This window comes from Drepanopeziza brunnea, assembly GCF_022702325.1.
Source record: "Drepanopeziza brunnea f. sp. 'multigermtubi' strain 214-2 chromosome Unknown ctg7, whole genome shotgun sequence".
NCBI classification, from domain to species: domain Eukaryota; kingdom Fungi; phylum Ascomycota; class Leotiomycetes; order Helotiales; family Drepanopezizaceae; genus Drepanopeziza; species Drepanopeziza brunnea.
In genome coordinates, this window is record NW_027094070.1 from 453,745 (window position 1) to 471,241 (window position 17,497).

At 50.4% G+C, this 17,497-nt stretch overlaps 5 protein-coding genes across 5 annotated transcripts; 4 read left to right on the forward strand and 1 right to left on the reverse strand.

The window, feature by feature from the left end:
* Positions 1-678: 678 nt before the first annotated feature.
* L3040_004675 (uncharacterized protein) lies at positions 679-2,808 on the forward strand (the record flags this gene model as incomplete). The annotated part of the gene is made up of 3 exons (XM_066156289.1): positions 679-861; positions 1,039-1,580; positions 1,665-2,808. The coding sequence occupies 3 exons, from the start codon at positions 679-681 to the stop codon at positions 2,806-2,808; spliced, it is 1,869 nt and encodes a 622-aa protein (XP_066011708.1).
* A 3,786-nt stretch (positions 2,809-6,594) lies between these two features.
* On the reverse strand, positions 6,595-8,790 carry L3040_004676 (uncharacterized protein; the record flags this gene model as incomplete). Its single annotated transcript, XM_066156290.1, has 2 exons — positions 6,595-8,616; positions 8,665-8,790. 2 exons carry the CDS (start codon positions 8,788-8,790, stop codon positions 6,595-6,597), a joined length of 2,148 nt encoding a protein of 715 aa, XP_066011709.1.
* Positions 8,791-9,289: 499 nt separating this feature from the next.
* On the forward strand, positions 9,290-9,767 carry L3040_004677 (uncharacterized protein; the record flags this gene model as incomplete). The annotated part of the gene is made up of 2 exons (XM_066156292.1): positions 9,290-9,551; positions 9,694-9,767. 2 exons carry the CDS (start codon positions 9,290-9,292, stop codon positions 9,765-9,767), a joined length of 336 nt encoding a protein of 111 aa, XP_066011710.1.
* A 648-nt stretch (positions 9,768-10,415) lies between these two features.
* On the forward strand, positions 10,416-12,956 carry L3040_004678 (uncharacterized protein; the record flags this gene model as incomplete). Its single annotated transcript, XM_007287998.2, has 5 exons — positions 10,416-10,513; positions 10,624-10,679; positions 10,762-11,436; positions 11,485-12,637; positions 12,686-12,956. The coding sequence occupies 5 exons, from the start codon at positions 10,416-10,418 to the stop codon at positions 12,954-12,956; spliced, it is 2,253 nt and encodes a 750-aa protein (XP_007288060.2).
* A 954-nt stretch (positions 12,957-13,910) lies between these two features.
* Positions 13,911-17,161, forward strand: L3040_004679 (uncharacterized protein; the record flags this gene model as incomplete). Its single annotated transcript, XM_066156293.1, has 3 exons — positions 13,911-14,852; positions 14,908-16,450; positions 16,515-17,161. The coding sequence occupies 3 exons, from the start codon at positions 13,911-13,913 to the stop codon at positions 17,159-17,161; spliced, it is 3,132 nt and encodes a 1,043-aa protein (XP_066011711.1).
* Positions 17,162-17,497: the final 336 nt, after the last annotated feature.

Here is a 17,497-nt window from a genome sequence, read left to right on the forward strand (position 1 = left end):
CAAGTACAAGTCTTACAAGCAAGCCTCTCTGGATCTTCCTGTTTTTGATTTTTTTTTCCCCTTGGTCCTGCAGCGCTGCGGAACGTAACGTACGTACGTACGACCGACCGAGCGACCGAGCGAGCGACGAACGTGGACATAATTTGGTTTGGTTTGGTTTGGTTTGGTTTACCTCGGTGGAACGTTGGAACGACCGAAGGCTTTGGTGGGTGTTATTTGGACTCGACTCGACTCGACTCGACTGGACGCAATCCGAGGCAGTCCGGCTTGAGAGGGATAAGAGTCGTTGTGCGTTTGTTAGTTTGGGCGAATTGTGAAGAGGACAGAGAGGAAGAGTGGAGAGGGAGAGAAGAGAAGAGAGGAGGGAAGGGAAAAGGGCATCTGACGTGGCGAAAACGCGGATCCGCTTGCTTGCTTGCTCGCTCGCTGGTGTTGGTGGTTTGGTGATACATACGTACGTACAATACGTACATACGACTGCGAGTACGACTGCGATCGGACGACAGAGAGCTCTTTTCTCGCCTTGCTCTTCCTGGAGCTGGAGAATTGAGAGCTGAGCAGAGCTGAGCAGGATTTCCTCCTTATTCTTCGCGACGCGGCTTCTCTGCGGAGGAACCAAGTAGGCAGATAGGCAGGCAGGCAGGCAGAGAATCCAGACGACGCCCACCCGACGCCGACATGTCCTTCCTCGGCGGCGCCGAGTGCAGCACTGCCGGCAACCCGCTGAGCCAGTTCACGAAGCATGTTCAGGATGATAAGAGTCTGCAGAGGGATCGGCTGGTGGGGGCCAGGCCCGGCGGGGGCGCGATGCAGGGGATGAGGAGTCAGGGCGGGTTGGGTATGAGTGGGAGTCAGGATAATGTAGGTTTTTTTGGGGGGGGTTTTCTTCTTTACTTGGATCTTTATGGTAAATTGGAGGGGATGGTGGGAGAATGCGATGGGGGGTTGGGGAGGAGGAGGGTGGCAGAGGGGAAGAAGGATCGCCGCATACTTGAGATCTGGAAATGGGTTCTGGGAATACTGGCTAATGGGTAACAGATGATGAGCGACTTTATGCAGCAGAACGGCCAGATTCCTGAGCAGTTCGCAATGCAACATGACCTTCACCAAGTACAGCAAATGCGAGCCAGCTCCTCGTCACCAGGTGTGAATGGATGGGCGCAAGAATTCAACCCCGGCGTAGACCAAGCGCGGATGGAAGCTGCGTTCCAGGCTCCGAAAGGCACCGTGTTCAGCCCCAATGACTTTGCGCGGTTCCAGCAGATGAATCAAGGTGCTAGGGTGGGAAGTCCCATGCAGCAGCAAATGGGTACCGGATATCAAGGCTACCAAGGGCCCATGGGTATGAACAGGGGCTTGGGTATGGGAATGGGCGGTATGGGAATGGGAATGGGCATGGGGATGATGAACCACTCCCAGTATCAGGGCCCCCAGAACCTCCAACAGCAGGACAAAGGCAAGGGCAAGATGATCGAGCTCGACGACGAGCACTGGGAGGAGCAGTTCAAGCAGATCGAAATCCACGGCCGCGAGCAGGATGAGAGCATGGCTGCGGAAGCCGAACTGGAGCAAATGGACAGGTCAGTGCTGGAGTCCGAGACCAACGAGTTTGGCGACTTTGAGAGTATTTGGCGGGGCATACAAGCTGAGACTGCTGCTGCTAGGGACCTTGCCGAGACCGAGGAACACATGGGCGACTACGAGGACTGGGGCCGCTATGATAATCTGGCCACGCATCAGCCGTTCCGCGATCCTCAGCTGGGTGATTACATGTTTGAAGAAGATAACATCTTCAAGGAGGTACAGAACCCGTTTGAAGAAGGCGTGAGGATCATGCATGAGGGGGGAAATCTTTCGCTAGCGGCGCTGGCGTTCGAGGCAGCGGTGCAGAAGGACTCGTCGCATATCGACGCCTGGGTCCACCTCGGATCTGCACAAGCCCAGAATGAGAAAGAGACGCCGGCTATCAGAGCTCTCGAACAAGCAGTTAAACTCGATCCCAATAACCTCACTGCCCTAATGGGTCTCGCCGTATCATATACAAATGAGGGCTACGACAGCACGGCGTACCGCACGCTCGAGCGCTGGCTCTCCGTCAAATACCCCTCCATCATCGCACCTACAGCTCTCTCTTCCGGCGTCGATGTCGGTTTCACAGATCGCCATCTCTTGCACGAAAAGGTCACTGACCTCTTCATCTCCGCTGCCCAGCTTTCCCCAGATGGAGAGCACATGGACCCGGACGTGCAAGTCGGGCTAGGAGTACTGTTCTACGGAGCCGAGGAGTACGATAAAGCTGTTGATTGCTTCTCCGCTGCTCTCGCCAGCACAGAGAGCGGAACGAGCAACCAGCGAGATCAAGTCCACCTCCTGTGGAATCGGCTAGGCGCCACCTTGGCGAACTCGGGCCGCAGCGAGGAAGCCATCGCGGCCTACGAGAAGGCGCTCACGCTCCGCACGAACTTTGTGCGGGCGCGCTACAACCTGGGTGTCTCGTGCATCAACATCGGGTGTTACGCCGAGGCGGCCTCGCACCTCCTCGGCGCGCTGGCCATGCACAAGGTCGTCGAGAACGAAGGGCGCGAGAAGGCCCGCGACATTCTGAGCGGGGCGGGGAGCGGCGTCGGGCTGGACGCCAACGGCAACGTGAGCGAGGCGGAGCTGGAGCGCTTGATCAGTCAGAACCAGAGCACGAATCTCTACGATACGCTCCGGCGCGTCTTTAGTCAGATGGGGCGGCGGGATTTGGCGGAGCGGGTGGTGGTGGGGATGGATGTTGAGAGTTTTAGAGGGGAATTTGAGTTTTAGTTGGTTTGGGGAAGAGCGGAGGGCGGATGAGGGATAGGTAGGTAGATATGAGGGAAGAGGGTATGAAAATGGACGGGATATGGGGGAAATTGGACGACGGGTGTATATACATGTCATGTCTGAGAGATGGAAAACGAAATTTTTATTGGTGGGCGGGGGTGTAGATGCATGAGATTCTGCCATCCTGGCACCGTAATGCAAGTCTCTGGGTGTGCTATATGTGGCATATGTTAAAATGGGCAAGTGAAGCGCCGAGAAGGCAGCTCGGAAGTCTTGTGTTGTGGCTGGAGGCAAAAGTCAACACAAATCCTGCAACGTGCAACAAAGATTTAACCAGAGGAGCGAGGCTGATGTGATAGGTAGGTAGGTAGGTAGGTAGGTAGGTAGGTAGGTTAGGTAGCCTAGCCTTGCAGATCAGAGGACGTTCTTCGGGTCGAGGGGTGGGGGGCAAAAATAGCGAAGTGCCAAAAAAAATAAAAAAATAAAAGAATCACCCAAAATATATCATAATAACACTAATAATACTATTAAAATTGAGGGAACTGATAAGCGGGACGTTCGATTTGCGAGCGGGGGTGAGTTTTAGTTTAGTTCACAAAGAAAAAAAAAATTTAAATAAATAAATAAAGACAAGGAGAGAGAGAGGAGAGAAGAGAAAATGTGGGGCTGGGTCTAGGTGTACCGTAAGCGAGTCTGGTTTGGAAGGGGCTAGGGGCTGATCTGATCTGATCTGATCTGATCTGAGTGAGCTTCTGCTTTGTGTTGCTTTGTGTTGCCTTGGTTTTTTATGAGGGAGAGGGAGGGAGGGAGGGACGGAGGCAGGGAGGGAGGCAGGGAGAGAGAGAGAAAAGCTGCGAGAACGGCGATGGGGCGCTTCTCTTCTGCGGCGAGGGTGGGAAGTGATGACGAGAGATGATGCGTCTTGGCCGAGACGGGAATGGGTGGATATGGATGGGGACCAGAAGGCTCTTCGTTCTCGATCTGTAGGTTTTGTTCGCCCTGTTGAAGATGCGGTTGCTGTGTTGACTGGACTGCGGTGTGCGACGAGAGGGTGTGGTTTGCTGTGCGGTGGGTTCTGAGCAGTGGGGGGATTTTTTTTTTTTTTTTTTTTTTTTTTTTTTTTTTTCTTTTGTTTCAAGTGAATTCATTGGTCTGGCTCGTTCGGTTCACCTTCTCTTAGCTTCTAGTTGTTGGTTTTCCATGTTAACAAGACTGCGACGTGCAACAAAAAAGATCTGGTTGCTACGCGGTGTGTTCTGAGGAATAGGCTTTGTTCAAGTGAATTGATCTATCCAAAGCGGCACTCGATGTTCGTCTAGCTTATTGAATTCATTTTCTGTCAGCTTTTAGTTGTTGGTTTCCATGTCAACAAGACTGCGACGTGCAACAAAAGCTCTGGTTGCTACGCAGTAGGTTTTGTTCAAGTGAATTGATCTATCCAAAGCGGCACTCGATATTCGTCTAGCTCATTGAATTCACTTTCGATCTAGTTGTTGACTTCCATGTCAACAAGACTGCGACGTGCAACAAAAAAGATCTGGTTGCTACGCGGTGTGTTCTGAGGAATAGGCTTTGTTCAAGTGAATTGATCTATCCAAAGCGGCACTCGATGTTCGTCTAGCTTATTGAATTTATTTTCTGTCAGCTTTTAGTTGTTGGTTTCCATGTCAACAAGACTGCGACGTGCAACAAAAGCTCTGGTTGCTACGCAGTAGGTTTTGTTCAAGTGAATTGATCTATCCAAAGCGGCACTCGATATTCGTCTAGCTCATTGAATTCACTTTCGATCTAGTTGTTGACTTCTATGTCAACAAGACTGCGACATGCAACAAAAACTCTGGTTGCTACGCAGTGTGTTCTAAGCAGTAGGCTTTGTTCAAGTGAATTGATTTATCCAGAGCGGGACTCGATATTCGTCTAGCTCATTGACTTCACTTTCGATCTAGTTGTTGACTTCCATGTCAACAAGACTGCGACATGCAACAAAAACTCTGGTTGCTACGCAGTGTGTTCTAAGCAGTAGGCTTTGTTCAAGTGAATTGATTTATCCAGAGCGGGACTCGATATTCGTCTAGCTCATTGACTTCACTTTCGATCTAGTTGTTGACTTCCATGTCAACAAGACTGCGACATGCAACAAAAACTCTGGTTGCTACGCAGTGTGTTCTAAGCAGTAGGCTTTGTTCAAGTGAATTGATTTATCTAGAGCGGGACTCGATATTCGTTTAGCTCATTGACTTCACTTTCGATCTAGTTGTTGACTTCCATGTCAACAAGACTGCGACGTGCAACAAAAACTCTGGTTGCTACGCGGTGTATTCTAAGCAGTAGGGTTTGTTCAAGTGAATTGATTTATCCAAAGCGGGACTCGATATTCGTCTAGCTTATTGAATTCATTTTCTGTCAGCTTCTAGTTGTTGGTCTCTATGTCAACAAGACTACGACGTGCAACAAAAGCTCTGGTTGCTATGCAATGTGCTCTGAGCAATAGGTTTTGTTCAAGTGAATTGATCTATCTAGAGCGGGACTCGGTATTCGTCTAGCTTATTGAATTCACTTTCTGTCAGCTTCTAGTTGTTGGTTTCCATGTCAACAAGACTGCGACATGCAACAAAATGATCTGGTTGCTACGCAGTGTGTTCTGGGCAGTAGGTTTTGTTCAAGTGAATCGATCTCGGACCAAGCTTGCCTATTTCGGATCCCTTGCCACAAGTGTACTGCATCTTTGGGAAGTAAACAAAGAAAACGACGTGCAACAAAAAACTTGAAGCCCGCTTAAGCAGCTCGGGACTTGGTTGGCTGGCTGGCGTTAACTTCCCATCCGAGCTTCGATCTGCCTCTGAAATATTCTTTTAGTAAAGGTAATAAACAAAAGCCGGCGATCAACAACAGCAAAACTCATTTTACTCGCCGAGGGCCTCTTGGTTCACCCACCGACAAGGTAAAGCTCATCTGTGACAGGATATAGTCACCGGAATCTTCTAAGAATGAGCAGAGATATCCAAGAAAAGCTCTTACTTGAAATCCCAATGGCAGAGCAAGTAGCTTCAGAAAATGAGCAGCGTCAGGAGATATCGATTTTCTTCGAATGGTATTTATTGCGCCAAGGATCAAGTTTTTATGGAACTGCTTTCTCCGACAAGTCCAGCCTGACAAAAGCCAGGCATTTAGTCCCACACAGTTTATATATCTCCTCGTTTTGGAACTAACCACCCGTTGCGTGTGGAATTTCAAGAAAACAACATCTTCATACGTATAGCGGGTAGACCCTTCGCCATCATACGTCGGCGGTGGTGCCTAATAAATAATGGTTGGAGGCTGTAACATCCTCTTCGCAAGGCTATTCACGTCAACAATACAAATTTGGCATTTTGATTCGAAACGCTCGGCCTTTACTCCTTTGCCGTCTTCTTCGAATCGGCTTGTGCATTGGGATCGTGCTTCATCTCTGTACGTGCTCTATCGCGATAATGAAGATACAGGATCGAATCGGCATGCTGGGAAAACTGCGTCGAACAGATTTTGGCAAGAGTTGATGAGAATTATGGTGCCATATGGCTGGATTCTTAGAAGCAGGAGGGTGCAATCCCAGTAACGAACACATGAACACAAAAGAGCGGTGCATGACATCGGAAAGAGGATGCCAATCATAATGATAACTCTACTGCTTGCTTAGCACATGAATAGATTAGAACAGGGTATATCAACAGAGCACAGAACACAACGCCGTATCAGGTATACAGCTGGAAGTACAGTCTACATCCGCCTCCCCAGTACCGCGCCCTCTTACAAGTAACCCGCAGAACCTGCTACCACACCGTTGAAACCATTGGTTACTGGTCCTGGGGTCGACGCTGCGCTCTCCAACCTCGCGACCAGCTTTTTAACTTGGGCCCACTCCTCATGCCTCGCGCTCTCTTTCCCACCAAGATCTGGCCCAACTTCGAAGACAGTAAGGGTGCCATCAAGACCCCCAGTGGCCAAACGCTTCCCATCAGATTCGTCCCAGGCGAGCTTATTCAAACTCTTGGACATCAAACTCCTACCCCCTTTACGTCCACTAGGCATGACTTTGGAGAGCGGGACTTCGGTATCAACAGTGATATCCCAAACTTCTAAAGTACCAGCACCATCAACAAGCGAGAACACTCCAGGCTTGACAGGCGACCAAGCAGCGTCGTAGACGACGTCCTCGCGAGTGATTTCGATGATTGGGACGACGGTTTGCAATTCTCCTGTTACGCCAGTAGTCGAAGTAGCGGCTGGTGCGCGGACTTTCCACAACTTTACGCTCCAGTCTAGTGAGGAAGAGAGAACTAGATCGCCGAGATCAACTGGCCCACGCGCGGGGTGGAAGTCGATGGACATTACAGACGCCGCGTGTCCTCTGTAACTTACCCGTTGATCAACGCCTGCTTTGGCACCGGCGCGGTCGTAGCGGTGACAGGGGAAGATGGTGCCTTCTTCTGAGCCGACCAAGAAGTATGTTGGGTCGGTTTGCGGGAAGGCCATGCAGGTGGGGGAAAGATCTTCTGTCTTGGCCGGGGGAGGCGTGGTGAGGGTGAGGAGTTCTTGGGGTTGGGCAAGCATATCGACTGTCCATCCGCAAACGACGCCATCGGTGGAGCAGGAGATAATGTTATTGGCGTTCTGGGTGCCGACTATGTCAATTGAGTAGACGGGATGCGTATGGCCTGAGCCAGTCAGGGGAGTCTTCTGTACAGGGGCTGATTTGGCGCGGGTGTCCCATAGGAGGACCTGCCCACTGTAGCAGCCACCAATGATGAGATTAGGGTGGAAAGGAGAGAATTTGGCGGCGAGGACGTCGGACTGGGCGTGGAAGACGAATTCAGGGCGGTCGTGGAGGTGCATATTCCAGACTTGGACGAGTCCGTCAGGATCGTGGGGCGCGGAAGGGTTCTTGGTGTAGGCTGCAAGGACAAGTTCTGGGAATTTGGGAGAGAAGTTAATATCGCTGATCATCCTCTTCTTAGACCATCTCTCGTCATAAAACTGAGCGACTTCCTTGACTCGCCGCCGTCCTTTGCCTCTGGTGTTTCCGTACTCATCGTCATCGTCCTCAACCCCGTTCTCTCCACTCAAGGCATAGTCTGCCAAGATATCATATTCTTGGTCCAGTGCTCTCTCGATAACTTTGCTGGATCTCTCCACGAAGTCCATAAAGTCTTCCGAGGACGTCACTGCTTTGAGCTCTTCATGCGTGAGAGCCCTAGCAGGAAAATTCGCGGCAGCAGGATTTTGTGGAACCTTTAAGGATCCATCAGTGACCAGGTCCCGGGTTGCCTTGAGCTCCTCCTCGATTTCTTTTCTGATGTTTTCCCTCAGCTCCTCCTCCCGATCCCTCTCCCTCCTGCTTAATCTTTTATTGGGTGAAGAGGTTGGCGGTGTTTTCACTCCATCATCATCCTCATCTTCAAATGCCCTCGGTCGTGATGCCAGGGTACCCCATTCCTCTGCTGTCTGTACTCCTTTACTGTATGAAAAGATCTCTTTGACCGGTGATGGCGGAAACTCGAAGACCGTAGCCAAAGGAGCAGTGGAGAGAGTTTGGGTTGAAATCGAAAGGGTCTGAGCTTGGTTCTGGACCTGGCTGATCGAGGGCTCCGAGGCTTCATTGCTAAGTTCCCCGGCACTTAAAACACTGTTTGGTCGACTGCTTTTACCAGCGGGAGAGCCGGCACCTCCGGGTCCTGTAGAGCCAGGTCTGCTCTTATCAACCAGAATCGATGAGATGTATTTGTCTAACTCCTCCCGGTTCTCTGCGCGGCTGGGCGTTGGTGCTAGGATCTAGATAGAGTCAACGCCCAAACGTGGCAGTCTGCACAGAGGAAATACATCACTAGAACTGCCTATGCTCTGCCGACTCGAAGATAACTCCCTCGTACGCAACTCCCTCTGCCTCTTCAACTCGGCAAGCTTGGCCTTCTTTGCCAGAATCTCGTCTCTACGTTGTTGCATCATGTCTGCGACACACGCCCATCTCGGGGCAACGGGCTGGCCTCGGTCTCTGGGTTGTCGCAGATATCTCGCGCTCTGGCGGTCGTGAACTCAAGGGCCGTCTGGTTCCAAGGTTATCGAATAGGATGCAGCGGATTGAGATGATATATGGGAGTCTCGCTTTTCTCGTCCTGCGCGTGTCGTAGTCGTAGTCGTTGTTGGCGTCGCGTAAGTAACCCGTTGAAACGATCCCGTGCACCCGCCCCGAATTTCTTTTTCGTCCGCAGTCGCCAGACCCCGGAAGGAGCTCGAACGACCACCTCCAAAAATTACCCCATCACAACTGATAGCACCTCCAACCCAGCTTCGACAGCCTGTCAATTGATCACTGCCGATTCGAACGAGATATCGTCCCTTTTCGCCGTCCATCCGCTCATTCAATCGTTCACCAAATTTCTGCGATGACTTCCACCGGGGTAAATGTACGTCACAGTTTTTCTTGCGCTGGCCAGGAACAGCACCAATGGCTCGGAAACCTGCCATGCTTTCTTCTACGATCATCCGAGCGCATTTTCTGATAAAACTGCTTCTCCAGGTCCTCCGCTACGCGGCGTTGGGTACCGGTGTCTTGTACGGTTTCTACCATCAATCCAAGCTCACTGCGGCTTCGAAGCTTGCGGCAGCCAACAGAGAGTACGAGCGCAAGCAAACCCTGATTGCGCAAGCAAAGGCAGAATTCTCGAAGATGAACTCGCCCGCGAGTGCAAAGACACAAGGCGGAGACTGTACGTTTAACCCGACATGGCGCTCGATAGCACCTTACGTGTTCGGGATGGAGTTCCGGATGCCACTGGAACCCTCAGGGCACAATTGGACTGGAAAAGGGGGCGTGTTCTCTCACGAAAAGCTGCTGACGGTTTCAAACAGTCATTAGAGACCCGAACGACTCGAGGTTCGACTTGGAGGCATACTTGAACACCTTGTCAACGGAGAACCCATGAGGATACCAGGTATAGGTTCGGGCTGTGGCAGTTGGTCGAATGGATGATAACAGATGGCTGTGAGGGCGAATGGAAGTATGGTTGAGAGTTTAGGAGATGCGCTTGTGACACAAAAGCCTTAGACGTCACTTAGCATCCATCTTGTACATTGTACCATAATGAATGGAGAAGCTAGATCATTCAGCAATTCTGGCTACATATTGGGAGCTTCTGTTTTTAGATAGCCATATCCAGCAATCCAGTAGACCTTGAATCAAGAAACCCCTTTCTCTGACCTACCAATTGTTATTGATCGGAGGCAGTCTTTAAGTTATCTTTACACAATAAACTAGAATTGATGTAGGCTCTGAATTGTGGCTGCTGTGTCTGTGGACAAGCCGTGTAGGTAATATCTCTCCTACTAGCTATCACCCCCAAGCTTCCGAATAGACAATAACCATGGACCGCTGCAATATCCAAGCTGATGGAAGAATCGTTATACCCTAATTGTGTATTTCTAGCATGTCTGTGTCTAGAAACAACACACGTGATTACTTATCTGGTGTACAGACTGGGCCCCCTGCAGCCGCGTCGTCAAAGACAGATGTCCCTCAGGCGCATCTATCAGGCGCATCTGTCAACGACAACTTTCTTGATCAACCACCAATTATGCCAGAGACAGTATCAGAACCCTTTTTCAAGGGAAGCACGGGGAGGAGCTCCAGGGGACTGCTTCGGTTAATTATCCTGAGTTTAGTCGCGGCTACGTACGTACTTCAATTGTCCTCGAAAAGCTGCTTTGCTGCTACCGGAGGAGCTTCTTCTGGCCGGATGGCATGGCAGATCTTCTAAATGAACAAGGCTGATTTTCCTGCAGAGCTGTCGCATCTCGTTTGTTCAGTGTCATCCGCTTCGAATCAATTATCCATGAGTGTCAGTGCTGGCTCTTTCGACTCTGATCCACCCCTCGAACACAACCAGATCACTCGGGACTCTTTGGCTAACTGAAGTGCAGTCGATCCGTGGTTTAACTTCAGAGCCACGAAATACTTGGTACAACATGGCTTCTACGATTTTTGGGATTGGTTTGATGACCGTACATGGCATCCACTTGGACGAGTTACAGGAGGAACACTTTACCCAGGTCTAATGGTTACCAGCGGTGCCATCTACCATGCGCTCCGAGCCCTTACTATCCCGGTTGACATTCGAAACATTTGCGTGCTGCTTGCACCTGGATTCTCCGGCCTCACAGCTTTCGCTACCTACCTCCTCACCAACGAGATGTCAACTTCTCCTTCCGCTGGTCTCCTCGCCGCTATCTTCATGGGTATTGCCCCCGGTTATATTTCCAGATCAGTTGCTGGCAGCTACGATAACGAAGCCATCGCCATTTTCCTTCTCGTGTTTACCTTCTACCTCTGGATCAAGGCCTTGAAGGTTGGATCAGCATTCTGGGGTGCTCTGTGTGCGCTTTTCTACGGATACATGGTTTCAGCTTGGGGAGGATATGTCTTCATTACCAACTTGATTCCGTTGCACGTATTTGTGCTTGTTTGTATGGGTCGCTTCAGCCCAAGACTCTACGTGAGTTACTGCTCGTGGTACGCTCTAGGAACGTTGGCCAGCATGCAAATTCCATTCGTAGGATTCTTGCCAATACGTAGTAGCGAACATATGTCAGCCCTCGGTAAGCTCTTTCCTGAATCTATGGCGGACCATGGCTTATGATTTCTAGGCGTTTTCGGTCTTCTCCAATTGATTGGATTTGTGGAGTTTGTCCGTTCTGGGGTGCCGAGCAAGCAATTCGCTACTCTCCTCAGGGGCTTCGTCCTGGCTGTGTTCGTCATTGCCTTCGGTGGCCTGGTTCTTTTGACCGTCTCTGGTGTTATTGCACCGTGGACCGGACGTTTCTACTCCCTCTGGGATACTGGATACGCTAAGATCCACATTCCAATTATCGCCTCCGTGTCCGAGCATCAGCCAACAGCATGGCCGGCGTTCTTCTTTGACTTGAACCTTCTCATCTGGCTCTTTCCAGCAGGCGTCTACCTTTGCTTCCAGAATCTCCGTGATGAGCAGGTGTTCGTTGTTGTCTACTCCATTCTTGCCAGTTACTTCTCTGGTGTTATGGTCCGACTTATGCTCACCCTCACACCAATTGTCTGTGTCTCTGCGGCTCTCGCTTTGTCAAGTCTCCTTGACACATACCTGACCATCAAGTCCCCCGCAGAGTCCGTCCCAGGCGCGCCAGATGCGGCTACGAATGGAAAGCATACTCCTAAGAAGACGGATGGGCTACGCTCCATGCGTAACCCGCTTGTTGGCATTTACACCACTTTCTCAAAAGCTACCGTTGTTGGTGCTCTTACATCTTACCTCTTGGTGTTTGTTATGCACTGCACCTGGGTCACGTCAAACGCGTACTCATCCCCATCCGTGGTTCTGGCAAGCAGAATGCCCGACGGCAGCCAACACATCATCGACGACTACCGAGAGGCATACCAATGGCTCCGCCAGAATACTGCGGAAGATGCTAAGATCATGTCATGGTGGGATTACGGTTACCAAATCGGTGGTATGGCCGACCGCCCAACCCTTGTTGACAACAACACATGGAACAACACTCATATTGCGACTGTCGGAAAGGCTATGAGCTCCCGTGAAGAGGTAAGCTACTCGATTATGCGTCAGCACGAGGTCGACTATGTTCTTATCGTTTTTGGTGGGCTTCTGGGATACTCCGGAGACGATATCAACAAGTTCTTGTGGATGGTAAGAATCGCTGAGGGTATCTGGCCTGAGGAGATTAAGGAGCGAAGCTTCTTCACCAGTCGAGGAGAATACAAGGTTGATGACAGTGCTACCGAAACCATGAAGAATAGCTTGATGTAAGTACCGCCTCCTGCATTACTGTATCCCTACTAACAGTATCAAAGGTACAAGATGTCTTATTACAACTACAACGCCCTCTTCCCAGCAGGACAGGCACTAGACCGGGTTCGTAACGTTAAAGTCCCACAAGTCGGACCAGTCTTGGACACTGTCGAGGAGGCATTTACCAGCGAAAACTGGATCATCCGGATCTACAAGGTTAAGGACCTAGATAATGTCGGCCGAGATCATGCCACAGCTGCGGCGTTCGACAGGGGGAGCAAGAAGAAGAAGACGACTAAGAAGAGAGGACCAAGAGTGTTGAGGGTTGAGTAAAGATGGGCAGGCAAGGAAAAATAGACACTTCGTCTGATGTATATGTATCATATCACGCCTTGTTCCCACCCCTGGGGCAGGGGCTAAAAGTGCAGCGAGTTGATTGATGTAGAAATTGACCAGTAAATATGGCCTGCGCTTGCAAGTGACTCGTTGGTACGGTGAAGTATAATACTAATTTAAACTTCCTACCTGATTTCCTAGCGTGAATGCGATCGATACAGAGAGCTCATGTTTTGATGCATTTCCTCATAATGTGGCAGTAGTGCAGGATTCTGCCACCAGCGATCTACTTCACTCATGCATCCCCGTATTGATACCAAAATATCCTCTTTGGCCTGCTGAAGCAAGGCTAGATCCTATTTGTCTATGGTTGTTATAAGCATGGCTTTCTTAAGGCAGGTTGCCGCCTTTTCTGTGTATTGACCACTATTGCTTGCACAAATTGACTATTATACTGATTAGCAGAGTTCATAGCAGCTGCACGTTTTCTTTCATTTAGATTTTTTATTATTATTTCCATTTCAGCCACGGTAGGTCGACAGGGCTGATTTCGTGAATTATCGTGGTATTTCTGTCTTGAGCCTCTTGTATTTTTCGGAAGAACGGCTGGCAGAAGCGGTCATTGCCTACTGTGTGACAACTGATATCCTCGCCTAATCAAGCAAGAGCGAACTTGTCAGCTGTTTTCTGCCAAGCATTCAATTTCTGCCAACACTCACAACCATCGACCTCGATATCTGCATAACCATCGACCTCGACATCTACGTTTCCTCTTGTCCGCCTTTCAACTGCTCCCAAATCAAGCCCCAAACCCATTGGCATTGTGCCCCTGTGATAGTGTTTGTTGGCAATGATGCTCTCCGTGTAAGCAAATTCCGAGCACAATTCCTGCCGCAGCCAATTGGCTACTTGCGTGCGCAATTGGCCTCACTTTTCGAGCACAACCTGATCATGACTATCTGCAGGGTCAAATCTAATCGCACTGCGGCGCCTGAAGGCGAAGACTCGAGCTCCTCCGACGAGCAGCGTATTCTTCCTCCCGGAACACCATACCTAACGAAGGTCAATGGCAAGCTGGTGTGGGCGCGTCAGAAGACTCACAAGGTTGCCAAAGTTGAGGCTTTTCTGGCCGGAACGGCCGTCGTCCGCGAGCGATCGAAGTCCCTTGAGAGGCCAGCGCCGAGGCAGATGATGATAACAGGGCCCGTTCCGGTAGTACGAGCTCAGCGTCTTCTTGCGCAATCGACTCCAATCTCACAGCAGCAGGTCCAAAATGCAGTGCCACCGATAGCACAGTATGTACCCCAATACTATACTCAATACCAGCCACAGATGATGCAGCAGCTTTTGCCAGAGCCTCCGCGTGTGTATATTCCGCAGCAACAACTTCAGCAACAGCCTCAACAGCCTCAGCAACCTCAGCAACCTCAAAGACCACCGCGACCACCGCCCCCGCCGCTCTTCGTTCAGACAAGCCCAACACCGCAAGATTTTGAACAGCTCAAGGCGGCGGAAGCACACTTCAATGGTCTCGACAAGCCTCAACCGTCTCGAGTCACGTCTTTTGAAAGTGAGAGCACGCAAAGAAAAGAGCAAATAAAACCACAAAGCACGGCACAGGACAATCTAGGAGATGAAGCCCAAAAATTACAGAAAGAAAAGGTTTCTCTGAGAGCAAACATTGCAGTCACCAGGCATATCTGTGGTAATTGCGGGCAGATCAGATCTCGTAAATATCACTATGAAAACCCTTTGAAGCCTGGTGAAATTCCCAACCCTAGCTTTTGTCTAAGGTGCCGAAGAGATGCCAGTTCAACTAGTGGCTCAAATACTGCCAAGGATTCAAAGAAGAAAGATAGGAAGAACACAAAGAAGAAGGGAAAGTCGAAAAAGGTTAGTGATCTGTTTTGGAACTAAATGAATCAAACAATACTGATGAAAGTAATAGAAGCCTGTGGTAGCTTTGAGCGATGGAGATGATGACGATGATGATTCTTCGGATCATCCAGCACCGGAGCCACCAAAGAAGCCTACGCCTGATGATCCTGATAAGCCGGGCAAGGGGGGTAAAGCGAACAAGTCAGACGAGCCGAATCAGGCCCTAGGAAAGCGAGTACCTTCCCCAGAGTATATTTTCATCGAGGCCTCCGAAGATGGGCGAGAAGCCAGAGGAAGATCGCGTAGTAGGAGCCCAGAAGAATACGTATACTATCGTCGCTCGATATCGCCACCTGGGCCCCAGCACTCTCGTCGATCCCGATCACATTCAATAGTCCGATCGCGACAAGATCCTCTTTGTAAATCAGCACGCCCAGTCAAGCTTCGCGAAGTGGTCAAGGACACAGTTCGGCGTCAATCTCCCTTAGTAAAATATAGATACGTCGAAGTCATCCGGGAGCCTAAGACTATCGAACCAAAAGAGAAGCCGTACCCGAGAAAGATACCTATTCAATTTGAGGACGAGGCTGTACACGATGAACCAGCGCCGCCTCCTAAGCTTTCCCGGGAACCAGAGACTCTGCATCAGAAAGCCTTTTCATACCAGACATACAGTGTTGAAGAGCCAAAGAATTCAAAGCCAGGTCCACCAAGCACTCGTCACGGCTTTGGGGTGTGGAAGGCATCGAATCGTGGCCCTCCTACCGGTCACCACAGCTTTGAGCGCGAGACGTCGATTCGAGGCCAAGGCTCAATAGCACCTAGCTCGGATAGCCGACATCGATCTGCCAGAGATTCTGTCTACAACCATGGAGCATCTGCTGGAGCCCGACCGTCCAGAGGTCAAAGCTCTATGGTGCAAGAACCATTTGTGCGAGACGCTCCGAGCAGTCACCACAGCTTCCAAATGAAAGAGACACCTGCTCGAGACCATCCTCCTAGAGATCCTAGTTTGAATAGCCGACGTTGGTCCATCAGGGGCTCTGTCCATGAAGAACAAGGAACGTCAACTCGCGGACCAGCTACCAGAGAGTACAGCTTCGAGGAGCGCGAGACTATCAGCCCAGAGCGTTTAACTGAAGCACGCCGGCGTAGAAGACGAGAACGAGAGCCTCCTGGCGGCTCTCGTCCATTTGAGGAGCAACATGTCATCCACCCTAAGGAAAAGCACGAATGCAGAGTTGTGACGGAAACTTCCGAGTACCGCAATAAAGAGGCTGAGGATGCAGAGGGTCGCAGAAGACAAGAGTATATCGACAGAGCTACTCTAGACTCTCGCAAGAGCACCCAAGTTCCAGCTCAAGAGGCCGAAAAATACTACCATGGAGATTGGTCAAGACCAGGGCCTGATCCGTTGGTAGTGCCGTCGATTTTCAGAAAGCCTTACCAAGAGTATCGAAGCTATAGACGCCCAGAGTCGGTCTCCACCGAGTCGATCAAGCGGGATATGACTCCGATGACTCCGATCATCAACATACCCTACCAAGAATATCGTAATCCAACACAAGATGTCTCCGACTACAGCGAATCTTCGGAAAACACCTATCAACCTGGTATATTATCACATCTCTCCTCATCCATTCAATTGTTTTAGTCATTTTCTAACACTTCCATCAGCTCATCATGGCCCCCCTCGAGTTCCTTCGCCGCCTTCAGCCGTCAACTCTTACGTCAAAGTGCAAGCATGGAACGATGAGCCTCCATATCCAATGACTCCCGATGAGAAAGTTGTCCATATGCCAAAAGTCCAAATCTCAATCGGCCGCCAACGAAGTAATTCCAAGCCCCGGCCAGCATACTTACGCTCGGAGACCGAGGAGATGGCCCTCTTCAGATCACCAAGACAATCTAATTCCTTCGAAGGACCGGAGAGATCAGATGGATACATTGGCTACACGGACTCGAACTTCAACGAGAAGCATGACCCAGGCCGAAATAGAGACGATGGTGACCAAGACTCAAATTTCACGGAGATGCGAGGCCCGGTGAGATATAACCAGGTGTCGGATGCGAATTTGACCGAGTTGGAGAGGCTGGCTGAGGCTGAGGCTGGGGCTGGGGCTGGGGCTGGGGCTGGGGCTGGGGCTGGGGCTCAACATGTATCGTTCAGGGAAACACCATTAGTCAGGTCGATGTACGAGCCGTGGTTGCCGTCGGAGATCAAGAGTCAGCTGTCCGAGAAAGAGTATGATGCGAGTGGATGGCGGGGTACTGGCGGTGATTGGATTGAGATTGGGCCGGATGATGAGATATTTGGAGGATGAATCGGCTGGTCGTCGGGGGTCGTCGCAGATGAATGGAGAAGCCGCGGTTGTAAGTTTGAAAGCTTGGGAGCTTGGGAGCTTGGGAGTGTGGAAGTTGTGTATTGTGTGTTGTATTTTGAGATGTAAGATTGTTGCGTGTTGAGGAGTTGTGTTAGGGTATTGTTCGAACTCAAAACTCGAGCTGACGCGCAGAGAGAACTTTCTTGGGAGCAGGAAAGGGCAGTTAGTCGTTAGAATGATACTCTGTAATCTGAAAAGTATTTGGTACGAGAAGGGAGTGACTATAGGATTGAGGATTAGGATGATGTGTGTAGGTAAGTATTCAAGTAAGGATCG